Raw genomic sequence first — 15,384 nt, forward strand, 5'->3', positions numbered from 1 at the left:
ACAGTCCTCTCTCCCCATCTCTACCTGACCAACACCCTGACCCTGACATACAGACATCCAAGGGAAAAAATTAACAGGAGCACACTGATTGACTTGTGCAAACACAATTTTGCACAATTAAAAGCTGTGAGTCATTCAGTGTGCTCCTGTCCTTTTTTTTTCTTTCTTTGAAGTTTGCTGTCCTCGAACTAAGAGGCACATGATTCAGCTGCATACTGCTGGAATACATGCAGAGAACCCTGTTTCGACAGCCAGACAAATTCAGATATGTTGCCTCTCAAAAAGACAGTACAGGGCTGTCATAATAGAGATTAAATACAAACAAGTGACAGTGTTGTAATTTTACCAAAATAAATTATATATATATATATATATATATATATATATATATATATACACACACACACACACACACACACACATATCACATGACTCTGGCCAATTGAGTGAATGATGGATGGATGATGGATTAATACATTTACATGTTTCAGGCTCTAACATTTAAAAGGTTACAATAATTGGACATAATATGCTTTGACATTTTGGAGACTGCGCTGAAACATTCCGGCCTCCGGAGATGAGAGAGGACGACGCTTCTAAACACAAGATTAACAGTGTAAAGAGAAACACAGGACGACATCAACATCCTGCCTGGCCTCACAGATCAAAGTTTGACATGTAGTAAGTGAACATAATTTAACAAAAATTACTACATACAGTATAAACATTATTTCTGCCTGAAATGTTAACATCACAGTTTTATGGGGTTTTATGTGTGAAAGTGGCTTGAAAAAGATATGAATTGTGCATAAATATTCAAGGACTAATCACTGAACACAAACTCTGTGTTGCCAGAGACAGACTACTAAGTTAGAAAAAAATGACAAATCAAAGTGCTAAAAGTGTTTAAACAAAATACCTTTTATATATCCTGTTTCATTTAATTAGCATTCCCCTTTAAGTCCTTCCAAATTGTGTGTGTTGAAGAGAAAGACAAGTTGAAAATTTCACTAATTCAGACTTGATTTACTCTCCCTCTCTCCTCCTTTGCAGTTTCAAAGCTATTAGCGGGATCTTTGATTGAGATTAACAGAGCCCTAAAATTAATGTATAAGATAATTAAATGCCTTTGTTGAAGGGCAGGCACTTGTCTGAGTGTGTAGGTATGTGCGTGTGTTTGAGAGAGAATGTGTGAGTCACTGTGTTTCTGGAAAGGTGCACATTGCTCTCCGCCAACTGATTAGCTGATTGATAATCAGATTCAAGAAAACTCAACTTAGCAAACAGTTTTAAGATGTTGATTTCAGTTTTACTTTAAAACTGTAGCTACTGGACCTTAATGGGAAAAAAGTACAAGGTGGGGGATGAGCATTGCAAGACTATTCTGAGGGAACTTTAGAATCTTTTAAATTAACTAATCTACAATGAGTCACATGACTAAATGTCCAGAATGGTAGATGGATATTTTTCTGAGCAAATAAATTAGTTCTGCTCCTACCACCGAGCAGCTTAGTGACTCATCCACTAGCTACGAGGAAATGGCTTCAACACACAGTTGCTCAGGGTGGTAAGCAGGATAGAATATACTGTACATACCCTGATGTTAGCACAGGGGGTAATGAGGGACTTTTTACAAGAGGACAAATTTGCTACAACAGACAGACACAAAAAGAGAAAGAGGTTAGTCTGTAAGCTTGTGTGACAGAGTTTGTGTGTTGGTGGTTCAGGTGGCTGGAACTAATTGGTAAGAGGAATCAAAATACACACATGCAAACTCTCTCCCTGCCACACAGACACAGACACAGACACAGACATCAACACACACACACAGACACACACACACACAGACACACACACACACAGACACACACACACACACACACACACACACACACACACACACACACACACACACACACACACACAGACAAATGTAAGGTAGTTTGCAGACAAAGCCTTCAGTCACATCATATGATCTCAGGGTAATAGCTGACCTTGTGTTCCACGTGCAGAAACTATTTCATGACCCTACGGCCGAGCCAAAACATTAGGAATGCATTTTACATAATTCATACGGGTCTACAGCAAATCAGTACATTTTCCACATTGGTCATGTTGAATTTAAGATCAATTTTCACTAGACTGCCCTCACCAATCCTCCCTCTATTTTACCTAGCAGTTCAAATTAATATTGGACACCTGTGCAAAGCTGTGGATTAAATTCAATGACTATATATTTTTAAACATCCAATACCAATTAAATAACTTATTCCTAAAGTATCTGTATCATGACAACTTAAAGTGATGGTTTGGAGTAATTTCACCCTAGGCTGCTTTGCACCTTGACCTCGAGCCAAACAACCCCCAATAAGCTTTTTTCCCTTGTTATAACGTTGATCGAGTTAGCGTTATCAGCTGGTTAGCTTAGTGCAGGCGCTAATGGATCCAGGTTTGTATCTCGTAAATAACCACTAATAATGCCCGGATTGATACCAAACGTCTAAACTAGTACAAATAGTTTATGTACTTATAAAACGAGGCATTAGAAAGTTTGTAACTACACCAGAAGTATATTTAAATAACACTTGCCTGATGGATACTCACGCACAGAGCACATCTATTGCAACCACATAGAGCTAATGTTATTTAGTGCATTTGGGGAATAGAAGCGTCACTAAATCTCCACCTGCTTTACACTCTCTTACGAGTCAGCCATCTTTGGCCTGTGCTACAAATCATTTTGACTATCAGACAAAGTTGGACAGACATTCGAACAGAGCGTGACAAGAAGATACAAACCACCACTTTTTCTCCCTCTCCGACTTGTTCCCTCTGTCAGTGTAGTTCTGGTGAAACTACACTCTATTTTCAGAACAGCAGCACAGCAGAGCTGTCTGTGCGTGTGCCTGCATGGAGTTTCTTTTCATTACTCCAGTATTGTCATTCTGTTGTGGCGGCAGTTAATATTTCAACCACCCAAAATACAAACAGGGCCAAGATTCTTGAATCATACAGTGATATTCAAACATGTGTGTGTGTGTGTGTATGTGTGTGTGTGTGTGTGTGTGTGTGTGTGTGTGTGTGTGTGTGTGTGTCTGCATGCCATTATGTGCACTAAACTCACCAGTCGTTTGATGATCCTAAGTGTTGTGCGTTGGCTTCGGGGGATCTCGGTGTGCATGTGTGTGCGCAGCACATGTGAAAAGCTTTGCAAACAGGAAGGTGACAGACAGTCATAACCCTCTCCTCCATACAGCTGGACCAGTAGGGACAGACACTGAATAGACTCCTCCCAAACCTCCTGGTTTTCAGTGGACAGCTACAAGCATAGAAAATCAGTTAATAAATGGAGCGATAAAATAACTCCATGCACCATGGTTCTGGTTACTGTGGTTACTATGGGCCATCCTTCTTCTACTACACTAGGTGTACTTACAGTACATATCATAAATAAAATATTGAAATAGAAATGTGAAATTAATTCAGACAATTAATTCACATTTTCACACTCACAGATTAGCATATTAAAGCACACAGTCAAGAGATATTTATTAAAATGAATAATTAAAGCAAATATGTGCAAATAAATACAAATTTTTCCATTAGCTTTAACAGTATTGTGCAGGTTTTGTAGTTATTATAATTATTATGTATTATAAGTTTACTGTATATGGATATATCAATGTATTTGGCCATATCAAGTAAATATCAAAAAATGTTACACAGAAGCATCCAGGATCAATGTTCACTCCAAACCATGTGTATCTGGGTTAGATTACTACCGGTAATTGACCTCTTACTAAATAAATGAATTTAATGCACTAATGCACAGTAAATCATAATACTTGCCTTGCAAGGCAACTACTCTTCAGAATTATATTTTTTTTAACACAAGCAAGTTTGACTGATTTTAATTAGATTCAGGGATCATATTAATGCCGCTACTCTTTCTATTTCACTAATCTCCCATGGGGCAAAGGGGCTGCACGGAAGCTGGGGGTGTGTCAGCTGCCCCCTTAACCCTCTCATACACAACCACACACACAGTGGCCCACCCAACACTCAATGTGTCAAGTATAAGTAAAATCCTCTATTGTGTCCCTTGAGACCTCCTCTTCTTCTCCTCCCACTTTCCTACTCCCCCTCCTTTACTTCCTCAACTTCCCAGGATGCCTCACAGGACCCTCTCTATTTTTCTTTTGCATGGATTATCCATCTTTCTTCCATCCTCTCCCCTTGCCTGTGAATCTGATTTCATCCTCTCACATCTATTTCATCCTTTTTTGCTCGCAGAATCCTCTACCTTCTCTTCTCCAACTCCTGACCTCCTGTTTTGTTTTGAAATACTTACAAATCATTGTTCAGTATAGAACGTTTAGAAGGCATAATTCATCAAGTAATTACATTTAATTGTAACTCAAATATTAAAGTACCTCAATCATAATCTGAGATTATTAATGCAGATAGAGCAGGACGTTATTTTTGCATCACATTATTCTTTAATATTTTAAGTGATTATTTAATCCTCAATAGTGTGTATAGTGCCAGAAGGTGTGGATGTATGAATGGCTACTGGGATACCATTTCCACATTTTTCTTAGCAGAAAGGCCAAGGTTGTACTCACTCTCTTTTTTTTTTTTTCAGACTACATCACATTCTGTGCTGGCACTTGAAGATATAAGAGCCTCTTCTGCAGATTTCCTGGATTCATATTTGTAGTAGCTGTAGTATAAATACTTCAGTAAACTACAATACTCATCTGTATTGAGCAGCAGGCAATGTGCAAGGAGCAAACTGCTTGTATATAACATTCCTACAATAATTTCACATGTAGCATAGCCAGTAAGTAAGAATACTATGTAACCTGTAATTTGGCTACTTTAACCGAATCGGAGGAATTAGACCGAGGACACAGAGGCTGAATGAAAGTGCATTACAAGCATTTTACTTGTATCTTTGAAAATAGTTTACTGTACGACTGCTTGACAACTTTAATACTTTGATATTATAATACTATACCAGCATACACATTTTTTTTGGAAGACAGCTAATTAGGGAATAACTTTAAAATGAGCTTGATCAGTAGTGTTTACAGTGCAGTCAGATGTGGGAATACGTTTGAGAAGTAGTATGGGAGAAGGTTGTAGATCTAGTTACCGCAACAGTGGCATATGGTTTTACTGGTTTTAATAGATTCATCCGGAAAATTAGTCTAATTAGTGTCGCTCTCTTATGAAATCCCCATTTCACCTTTAGATGTAAAAGTTATTTTAGACATCCTGCAATTTACCTACAAAACAGCAAAGAAATGGAGTGGATCAAACATGCTTGTTATAAGTAGTTCAAACTAATTTGTAGGGCTTACTGTGAAATGATAAGGCTTGTAAAATCTTTAAAGGTGCAATATGTAATATTGTATGTAATACTGGCAGCTAGCGGTTAAAATAGTTACTGCAGTACCAATTCAATTCAAAATACTGGAGAGTTGTCTCCCCCGCCCCCTCCTGCTCAGACTCGAAGTTCACGGGGGTTGCCAGGCTGAGACCGCAGCATTCACAACAATGTAGCTAAACGCTTTTCTCACATAGGCAGACGTACCTCCACAGCACAGCGGAGTAGCTAACGGTAGATGCTGGCTATATTGACAGTCATAAAAGCCCGTGCTCACGCGGAGCTCTGTAACCAACTGATAGACACACTTTTTTGGCTTAAAACCAGTGGGTTGTTACGTCTCTGGTCACGCAACTGTTAGAAACATGCTGTTTTCTTTTTTTTTATGTCATGTACAATCTATCTCCGTTGATCCTGTTCGTTTGTTTGCTGCTTTCATGGCTGTAGCGTGCTGGGTTTAAGTTTTTACAGGTATATCTGGCAACCCGGCCTGGCTGTCAAACTGGGCCGTTGATAACAACACACAGATCAAAACATAAACATAAATTCCGTCACGGAATGTAAATTTCAAAAAGAAAAAATACTGACGTTAGCATTGTTGTCAGAAAAGATAGTATTTCAGTTTAACATGTTTCCTTAATATCTGATGAGGCATTGGTGTCATTTTTGGATTTATTACAGTACAAATATTACATATTGGACCTTTAACAAACAGGTGTACTGTGGCCAAGTGACTGTACTTGTCATTATGAACTGGTGAAAAGGGCTGCATAAGGTGTTACTTTCAATCCAAGCAGTTGATTTGAACTAAAGATCTTTTGTCAGTACTTCACGCAGCCAGCTATCATGGGTATAAATAATATCCAGAGACCTATTCCTGACTCAACATATTAAAACAAACACGTAACCAGACAAACCAGGCATGTTATTGAATCTCTCTCTCTTTCTCTCTCTAATTCAATCAGTCACTCAAACATCAATGCAGAAGCAAACACAGAAAAATATGTATGTATGTATGCATGGAAGGCATTCACACACACACACACAGTGTTGGTCTCACCATGTGAATGAGGTGTGTGCTGAGTTGGCTCAGGGGTCTGTTTTCTAGGAGCAGCTTCTCTGCTGCCTCCATCTCCACTGCTGGACAAGATAGCCTCTGGCTCTACACACACACACACACACACACACACACACACACACACACACACACACACACACACACACACACACACACACACACACACACACACACACACACACACACACACACACACACACACACACACACACACACACACACACACACACACACACACACACACACACACACACATTCAAGTTAAATCATTTATAGAGATTTGACAGTCAATAATGATGGATCCAGAGACCTGCCAAGACAGATTCTGACAGACTGAGACAGACAGAGACAGACAGTGTTTCTGCATGTTGGGTTATTTAACCCTTTTTTTAACACAAGATGTGTTCAAGACAACACAGATTGAACACTTTTCTTTATTTGTCACATCAAGTTATTTTTGCATCTCATTAAGACATCAGCCCTCTCACATCCTCATTTTTTCTGCCCTCCTCATTAGCACCTCTGTCCCTGACTTTGGCTTATTTTAGTTCAGTTCATGCCCACAGTGGAACTTCAGGCCAATTAGTCGTGGAATAATGTGATTAATACTGGCACATATTTTCTCTCTCACTTCCCCTAAGTCACTTCTTCTGTTATGCTCTCTCTCTCTCCTTCTCTTCTTTCTTCTGTAGCATATATAATCTCTGAGTCTGTCTCTCTTGACCAACGAAATAATAGTTTGGGAAGAGTGGTCTAGTCACGTCCTCTCTCTCCTTATCAGACCTTATTACCCAAATGAATTTGGTTTTGGCAGAAGTTTTCTTTTTAATGAGCTTTGCATTTCTCGCAGAATTGATTTCCTCTGCACTTTTTTTTTACATCTCTGTGTCTTCCCTTCGATCATCCATCCTTTCCTCTCCCTCTTCTGTCCTTAGTCTTCCACCCAGTCTTTTTACCTTACCTCCCCTTTAGTCCCCCCACCCCCTGTCCAGGCATTAATATGTATGCGTTGGGCTGGGGTGCACACTATGGGGAGACAGGGACTGGTGTGTGTGTGTGTGTGTGTGTGTGTGTGTGTGTGTGTGTGTGTGTGTGTGTGTAGGCAAGCTGAGGACAAAGCCAGTGGTGATAATGAGGCCGCAGGGACATAGCCAGACAGGCCCCTCTGTGTATGCCTGTGAGTACTGTGTGTCCCAGGGATTCGGGACCTCATCCGCTTTCTCCTGAGTCTACAACTTCAATATTGCAGTTGCTTAAACCTGCTAGCTTCCACTGCACACATCAATGGGCGTGCACGCACGCACGCACACACACACACACACACACACTATTAGCAATGATCTTTTTTCACCCTTCTTTAGGGCCATGATACAAGTGCAACATTTTGAGGGAATTGACTTTGTGAGTCTGTTGGTTATTATGTGCTTAACAGAGATGAAATTGGTAAATAGTGGGGAATCAATGTGGGAAAAACACCAGCCTATAAGGACCAATGTAACATGATACAGCAAAACAACTGACACACAAGCCAAGAATTGTTTAAAAAATAAAATATAAGAGAAGCCATTCTGGTTCTTTAAGGATTTCTTTGCAAGGACTGTAGTAACGCAGTGACTTTTTAGAAATATATAATATGAAGGACATATATAATACAAAGGATATTGGTTTGTAATCAATATGTAATTCTTGTAAAAGCAAGAATAGTAGCCAAATATATAATTTGCTCCAAGGTATTTAATAAAGCAGACAAAGCTGAGACAACATCGACAGTAGTCTGGATCAACGGCAGTACATTTCCAGGATAATTGCCTTACATCCGGGGCCACTGGATGTTACGGAGGATGTCCGCTCTTTGTGTGTGGGAAACAACAAACTTCAAGCTAGCAAGCTACATGCTGAAAATAGCAAGTTTCAAAGAAAATTTGGACTGTGCAACAAGGCAGGCCTGCTTGGTTCTTCTGAGGAATGATTGTAAAGATTAACAAAGAATATGTTTACAGCATTTACTCTCTAACTGGGATGTTTTGGGAACGATTGGCGGGGATTTGCTATGGACAAAATACACATGGCAATATACTGGTAGGAGCAAATTATGGTTAACCATGTATCCAGCTTGTGTGAACAGTTAACTTAATTTAATATTGTATGTGGCGTTTTATTTTATTTTGAGTGCAAATGTTCCACCAAAACAAGTTCCTTCCCAAGACTATTGTGCAGAGCCACAGTCTCTGCCCGGAGCTTAGCACCACCAAAAACTATTGTGACTGGTTTAAAGTAATGAAATCAACCCAGAGTGTTTTTTTTCTTCTATCCTGGAATGTATGTGTGAAGGAGCTAGACCTTACTCCGCAGTGCTGTGGAGTAAAGTCTGGCAATGCAAGATTACATCCACATTAACTTTTAATTAACCTTGGCCATTTATGTGCCTGCTCAATGGGTTATCATAAGAATTTACATAGTCAAATCAGAATTGTCAAGTCTTGCCTACCTTTGACTGATTGTCGAATGAGGGCTATAAGATGTTAAAAGTGTCTTGAAGAACATCTCCAGTTGTTGTGCATTTCATACAGTGCCCCTGGTTTTATATTCAGTGTGTGTCTTCCAGTTAGAGGTGTTGAAATTAATCAAATAATCAATGCGTTAATTTTCTGTCCGCGTCATAAACATTCAAATGAAAAATAACATTCTCAGTAGCCTAACCCGTTTCACACACGCACACACACACACACACACACACACACACACACACACACACACACACACACACACACACACACACACACACACACACACACACACACACACACACACACACACACACACACACACACACACAGGCAGACATGCACACACACAGACACGCACACACACACACGCAAAACGGCTGTGCAGAGACACGAGTAGGAGAGTGGAGAGAATCGCAAATCGAGAAGAGGAAAGGAAAAGGATGTGTTATCGTTCAATAAACAATACCTTTTTTGTTAAAGAGTTGTCTGGGGTCAGTTATTCCAATACAGCACAATAGATTTGCAGGTTAAAAGTAGGGTGGTATATGACTTATCCAAAATAGGTCAACCTTCATGGTAGTTACCTTAAAGAAACAAACCCAAACACCTCATCATTCCAGTCTAAAGTTACTTATTGCAGCTTGGGCATTGCACTTGACAATGCAAGCTTGTCAAGTAAAATATCCTATATGGCTTTAATAGAAAAATGTTTTTGACTCAAGATATCGAATCGAAAGACATGATAATCGTAATCAAATCGAATCAGGAGATCAGTGAACACTCACACCTCTACTTCCAGTCTACCAAACCTCTCTATTAGCAGTCAGAGGACAGAGGGTCAACTTGTGTGCTATTAGGCAAGACACTAATCAACTATTGAACCAATAGAGCCTCATCAGATCTGTGTGTGTGTATGTGTGTGTGTGTTTAGAACATTTTACACACCACACAAAATACAACACCTCCCTCTCTCCTCCCAAACCCGTCCCTACAACCTATTAAATCAAATAATTATTATCAGTCAGTCAGTCACCAGGGCACAGAGAACACTGTTGTGCTTGTCTGTCTCAGAAGAAGTGTAAGTGCACTGCGACGGCTTTCGGCACGCCATTATATTATCTTGCAGCAGACGCTGTCTGCGTGGAGTTTTGAAAAGTGTAGCCACAGTTGCAACCGCTTTATCAGCATTGCCATGACTAACTGTTACTCTCTGTCAACATGCAGAGCAGATGGAGAAGCTTGCACTTAGGCGCTTCTCAGGTTCCCGAAATTTGGCAGTTTGATTTAATGTGAATAGGTCCATGGTAGTATCGATGTAATTTGGTCAGTACCCAAAAAAGTACAGAATTTGGTACCCGACCATAGTTAAAACAAAGCAGTGAATCGGAGAAATAAAATGTTTAATCACTATAAATGCAACTGTAGCAAGAATCTCACTATCACTAACGTTATCCACATTTATATTTAGATGCAACAAATGATATATCCAGCTACATAAAGGCCTGGAAGTCAGAAGTTAGAACAGAAGTACAAAGAGTTGTTCCTATGAAGATGATACATCTTATCTCGTCGCATTGGTGTAAATCTTTGGTCTGAACTCGGGCTTTAGGCCTCTGTAAACATTCAACTGTGAGATTGGTGGTCAAATCAGGCTCCTTCGATCAAGGTTATTATTTATTTATTTATAGCTATAAGTTTTTGTGTTGTAAAAAAGGAAATAATTCATAAATAAAATCTATTTAAAAAAATAAATAAATTAAATGTTTTAAGTGCACTTTCTGATCTGTGGTGACCGAGAGAGGGCAGTGAGTTTCGTATTCCCATTGGCTGTGTTTGAGTGATCATACCTGCAGTGCTGAGCGGACAACAACAGATGTTTGTTTTAGGATGTTGTGAAGCAGTTCCAGAAGGGCTTGTAACACAAGATGGCTGATCTTCCTCCCAGCATGCCCCTCTCCATCCAGGTGGACTAGTGCAGCCTCCGAGAGGGTGCTTACCACCACCTCTATTAGGCCTGTGCAGTAGAGGAAAAGTCATTGGATGAAATTTTAAAGGCGTTTTGGATACACTGACTTGTTGGTATCAAAATTTACAATTTTAAACATACATGTAGATACATTAAACATTGCAGAGGTAACATCAACCCAACAGACCCTAATCACATGGTCATGAAAACAAAATATGCATTCTGTCTCTCCATTGTCATCATATCAAATTTACTAAAATATCAATTTGCTCACAAACTCATTAATTGTGTGAATGCTGATTCAGTAGCATTCACAGTATTGTTATCCGATTCTTCATTCTTACATTTCTTTGGTCGCCTCTATCTTCTGCATACGTTAAGCTACAAAAAAACATTCAAATATCAAAATGTTCAGCTCTTTAAGCACATGATGGGACTTCTTCAACATTTGTTCTGCTATTTATACTTTACAATTAAAGTCAATGAGAGCAGGCTTCAAATCCTCTTCTACTTCAACATCTATCTCCTCTATACTTCCACCTACAGACACAATTAAAAGCTATTAGGCTATATCTCAGCAGGTTGATGTCTTTTACAGTTTTTGTGAAATCACTGTTTAAGTTTAGTGTTCATTTCCGGATTTTTCTGCATTGATAATGGGTGTGTATTGCGTTACTTACAGTGGGTGATGTCATTGCTAGAGCATGGAGCCTTAAAAAATCATCTTAGTCCCTTCTTTATAAATTGCTCTCATGCCCACAATTTTTACTTGTCATATATGATTTGTATGTTAAAGGTCCCATGGCATGAAAATGTCACTTTATGAGGTTTTTTAATATTAATATGTGTTCCCCCAGCCTGCCTATGGTCCCCCAGTGGCTAGAAATGGCGATAGGTGTAAACCGAGCCCTGGGTATCCTGCTCTGCCTTTGAGTAAATGAAAGCTCAGATGGGCCGATCTGGAATCTTCTCCTTATGAGGTCATAAGGAGCAAGGTTACCTCCCCTTTCTCTGCTTTGCCCGCCCAGAGAATTTGGCTCGCCCATGAGAGAGAGACAGCATAGCTTTCAAATGAGCAAAATGGCAGTTGGTCAATGCCACGCCCCCACCTTCCACCTTGCCCCTCCCCACCCCCCCTCTCTCCTTCTCAATAGCTACAGACACAGAAATGGCACATCCTAAGGAAAGAAATGGACTAGTGGCTGTAATTCTGCACCAACGCTGAATTTTGGGAAAGAGACTTCAGATACAGTATTAGGGGACCACTAAGGTCTATATAAAAGCATCCAAAGAGCACCATGTCATGGGACCTTTAAAACGTAGTTTCAGCCAATGTGCTCACGTTAGCTATAGGATGGTTGGTGGATCTTTCATTAACGATAATGCTATTTATCCTCATCCACTCTTGAGCCCAAAGGAAACGCAGAGTATTTTGAAACTGCGATTTCAGAGTCATTTTTAATTTTTATCTACACAAATTATACATCACAAAGGCCTTCTTCCGCTCATGTTGAGGTCATTTTACTTATGCCACCTATAATTTAGGTTGTCTGAGGATTCTTTTCAGTTAAGATAACGTTACATGTGTCGTGGAACAGAGCTAAGCTAGCTAGCTAGCGAGCAAGTTGAGCATCAAGCTAGGTGACGTGAATTGTGTGAGATGAGAGATGTAGTTCACTGAGCGGTTTCACACAAATTTAAGTGGTACTACGACAAACCTACGGCTAACTGAGACTTCCTTCAGTTGAAAAATGATCTTTTAAATTGACGAACATCATATTTGTAATCCTTGGCTCAATTCAAACGGGATCAAAAAATTATTTGCCTCTCCCCGTTCACTACTGTTCATATTTTTCCCGAGTTAAGGTCCCATGAGGTCCACCGGAAGGGGCAGGACTTCGGCTCTCTATGGCAGCAGTTTGACACAGGTGACACGTCGTTAGCTGATTAGAGAGAGCCATCTCCTCTGTGTTTACAAACATGGCCACTGATTAATAAGCATTTTTTGCCAGACAATCAAATTGCAACTACAGACAGTAATATGAAGATTAACACAACATTTACGGTTAATTTACACACATATTATTATTATTGTGCACAGGTGTGTTGTAATTAACTTAAAAGAAACTCAGTCACTCGATGTCTGCATCAGAACGTATCCCACAGCGTGGCACAAACATTGTCTAACACAAAGCACAAATGTTGCTGAACAAATAGCAGATTTATTCCACCAAAATGCCACAACAAAACTGAAACCGCAAGCCCCGGTTAAACCTCAACTGCACACCCTTACGTTTTACACAGCATCGGCTTCTTTTAATACAGCCAGTACTTGTCAAAAACGTAGCTCACACTGCGAGCTGTGTACACTGTGTTGTTGTGGAGACAGGTCTGGCAATGGGATACACAGATGGCCTGCCCGTTATACCACTTTCACACCAATTACCAGGGTTTCACCAGGGTTGTCTGATCAGGGTTCAACCCTCCTTTTGGAAATTCAAACCAAGCCAGTCAACATGGGTATATCCCTGAAATGACAATTCAGAGATAACCTGGGTCAACCTGGGAGCACTGCATAACAATTACCTTAATTGTTTTGTAGCTACTTGAAATTGTCATTGTACAGTAGAGAGAGAGAGAGAGAGAGAGAGAGAGAGAGAGAGAGAGAGAGAGAGAGAGAGAGAGAGAAATAACGCTATTTGATGATGGTTCTGCAGTGACTACATTCTTCATTCCTCCTCCTCTGCATATTTATTGCAGCAGCTGGACAAGGAAGTAGGTTACTCTAGTATACATTTTTGACCATTTTAAGACGAGGGGAGAACATTTCTCTTTGTTTGATTTAATTTTAAAGTAAAGATGGGCTTTGCTGTTGTCTTCACGACTCACTTTAAAATAGACCGAGAGAAAAAAAGAGAGATTTGCGCTTCGCAGCAGCCGCACTGACATTTACCACTGTGGTGCCGCGATGTGTGCCGAATCGATGTTGCTCGCTTGCCACTGCTGTAACACCTACAACTTTCATACCATATGCCTATTATTCAACTTTTAAAGATATCATATTATTTGAACAATTATCACTTTTACATATTTCTTACAACTTCACCTTCTTCTTACACATTTTAACCAGCAATCCAGTTTAAAAAAAGAAAACTTTAATAATTTCACATCTTTTTTACATTATTGGTGTTATTCAACTTGTCAATGAAATTCATACTTTTCCAACTATTCTCAGTACTTCAACTTCTTCTCTTTGGATTTAAGCTATTAATCCAGTTTAGCTTTAGCAATTTAGCTATTCAGTATTCACACGCATTTTCTGCAGGAAATACATTTTCTAGTTCAAGCTCAAATCATTAACCACATACTTCTACATTCCAAATAACCAACACACCTCCGTCTCTCTCCTACATGTCTAAGAATAATAATATACGTGAGCCTGACCTGAGTAAATGTGTGGTTCGACTCCACAGTGAATTAATAGCTCCTGTACAACGGTAGGGACACTCTCCCTCCTAAGTCGATTACTATTTAAACGGAACTTAAAGCTGTACAGGTCGAATTCTGTGAAAATCTGTGAAAGTCTGATGCTCATCTAAAGACACATTTTGTTCTCCTCTTAGTATCTCTGTGCCCTCCCTCACTCTAGCCGTACCATGAAAATTGTCCAATGTAGAACAGGTTGTAAAGCTGCTAACCCTTACTAAGCCATGAATAAATAGCTCTTACTAAAGAGCAAAGCCATGTTCCTTTGCTCATGAAATATAACATGACATAGAAGATACTCTGCATCTTGCAGCTTGATCTGTGTAGTTAGCCAATGTAGGCTTCGGTCTCTGAGGTGTTCTCACCACACATCTCGGTATAGTCTGGATAGATTCTGCCCTGACTAGGTTGTGATGACACATGCCTTCAAATACCAGTACACTGTGCCAATACTTTGGCTATCAATAACTCCAAAGTTGTAGTTCATTTTCATTTCTGTGGGAAAAAAAAGGTAACAGACAAATAACTGTCTTCACTGGGGAAAACACACCCAGTGTTATTTTTTATTCCAATAGATCTTTATTTAGAATGTAGACGGTGTGTGTGTTTATTTTTGTGAGTGAAAGTGCAACACTGCAGACACTAGAAAGCTATCAAGCTAGCCTGCTGTCAGTGAGATGTACTGTTACTTTGTCAAGCTGCCTCATAATTAAATAAACAGACTGCACTACTTTGGACTGTTCAGTCAAACACAGACCTCTATTGTTGTTAATGTGATCCGACAATGCAGTCCTGTTTAGAGAAAAACTCTGTTCTAGATAGTTGCTCATGTATATGTTAATATTATTGTTGTAATGCTATCTGTTGAGAATAGCTGCCATCACTAAAAACAGCCATCTTTACCAAATAACGGGATAAATTCTATCAATTAAATTCTCTAAACATTCCTGATGAT

The 15,384-nt window shown here is 39.6% G+C and overlaps 1 protein-coding gene across 4 annotated transcripts in view; it reads right to left on the reverse strand.

Moving 5' to 3' along the window:
• Positions 1-15,384, reverse strand: part of ulk4 (unc-51 like kinase 4) — a 94,466-nt gene that overhangs the window by 12,245 nt on the left and 66,837 nt on the right. For all 4 annotated transcript variants that reach the window (XM_028581190.1, XM_028581189.1, XM_028581187.1 and 1 more), the window contains 3 exons: positions 10,825-10,991; positions 6,453-6,554; positions 3,125-3,319 (listed from right to left, as the gene is read on the reverse strand). In XM_028581190.1, coding sequence (XP_028436991.1) covers positions 3,125-3,319; positions 6,453-6,554; positions 10,825-10,991 — 464 coding nt within the window. The remainder of the gene's footprint in view (positions 1-3,124; positions 3,320-6,452; positions 6,555-10,824; positions 10,992-15,384) is intronic.

The sequence above is a fragment of the Perca flavescens genome, chromosome 6 (assembly GCF_004354835.1).
Source record: "Perca flavescens isolate YP-PL-M2 chromosome 6, PFLA_1.0, whole genome shotgun sequence".
Classification (NCBI taxonomy): domain Eukaryota; kingdom Metazoa; phylum Chordata; class Actinopteri; order Perciformes; family Percidae; genus Perca; species Perca flavescens.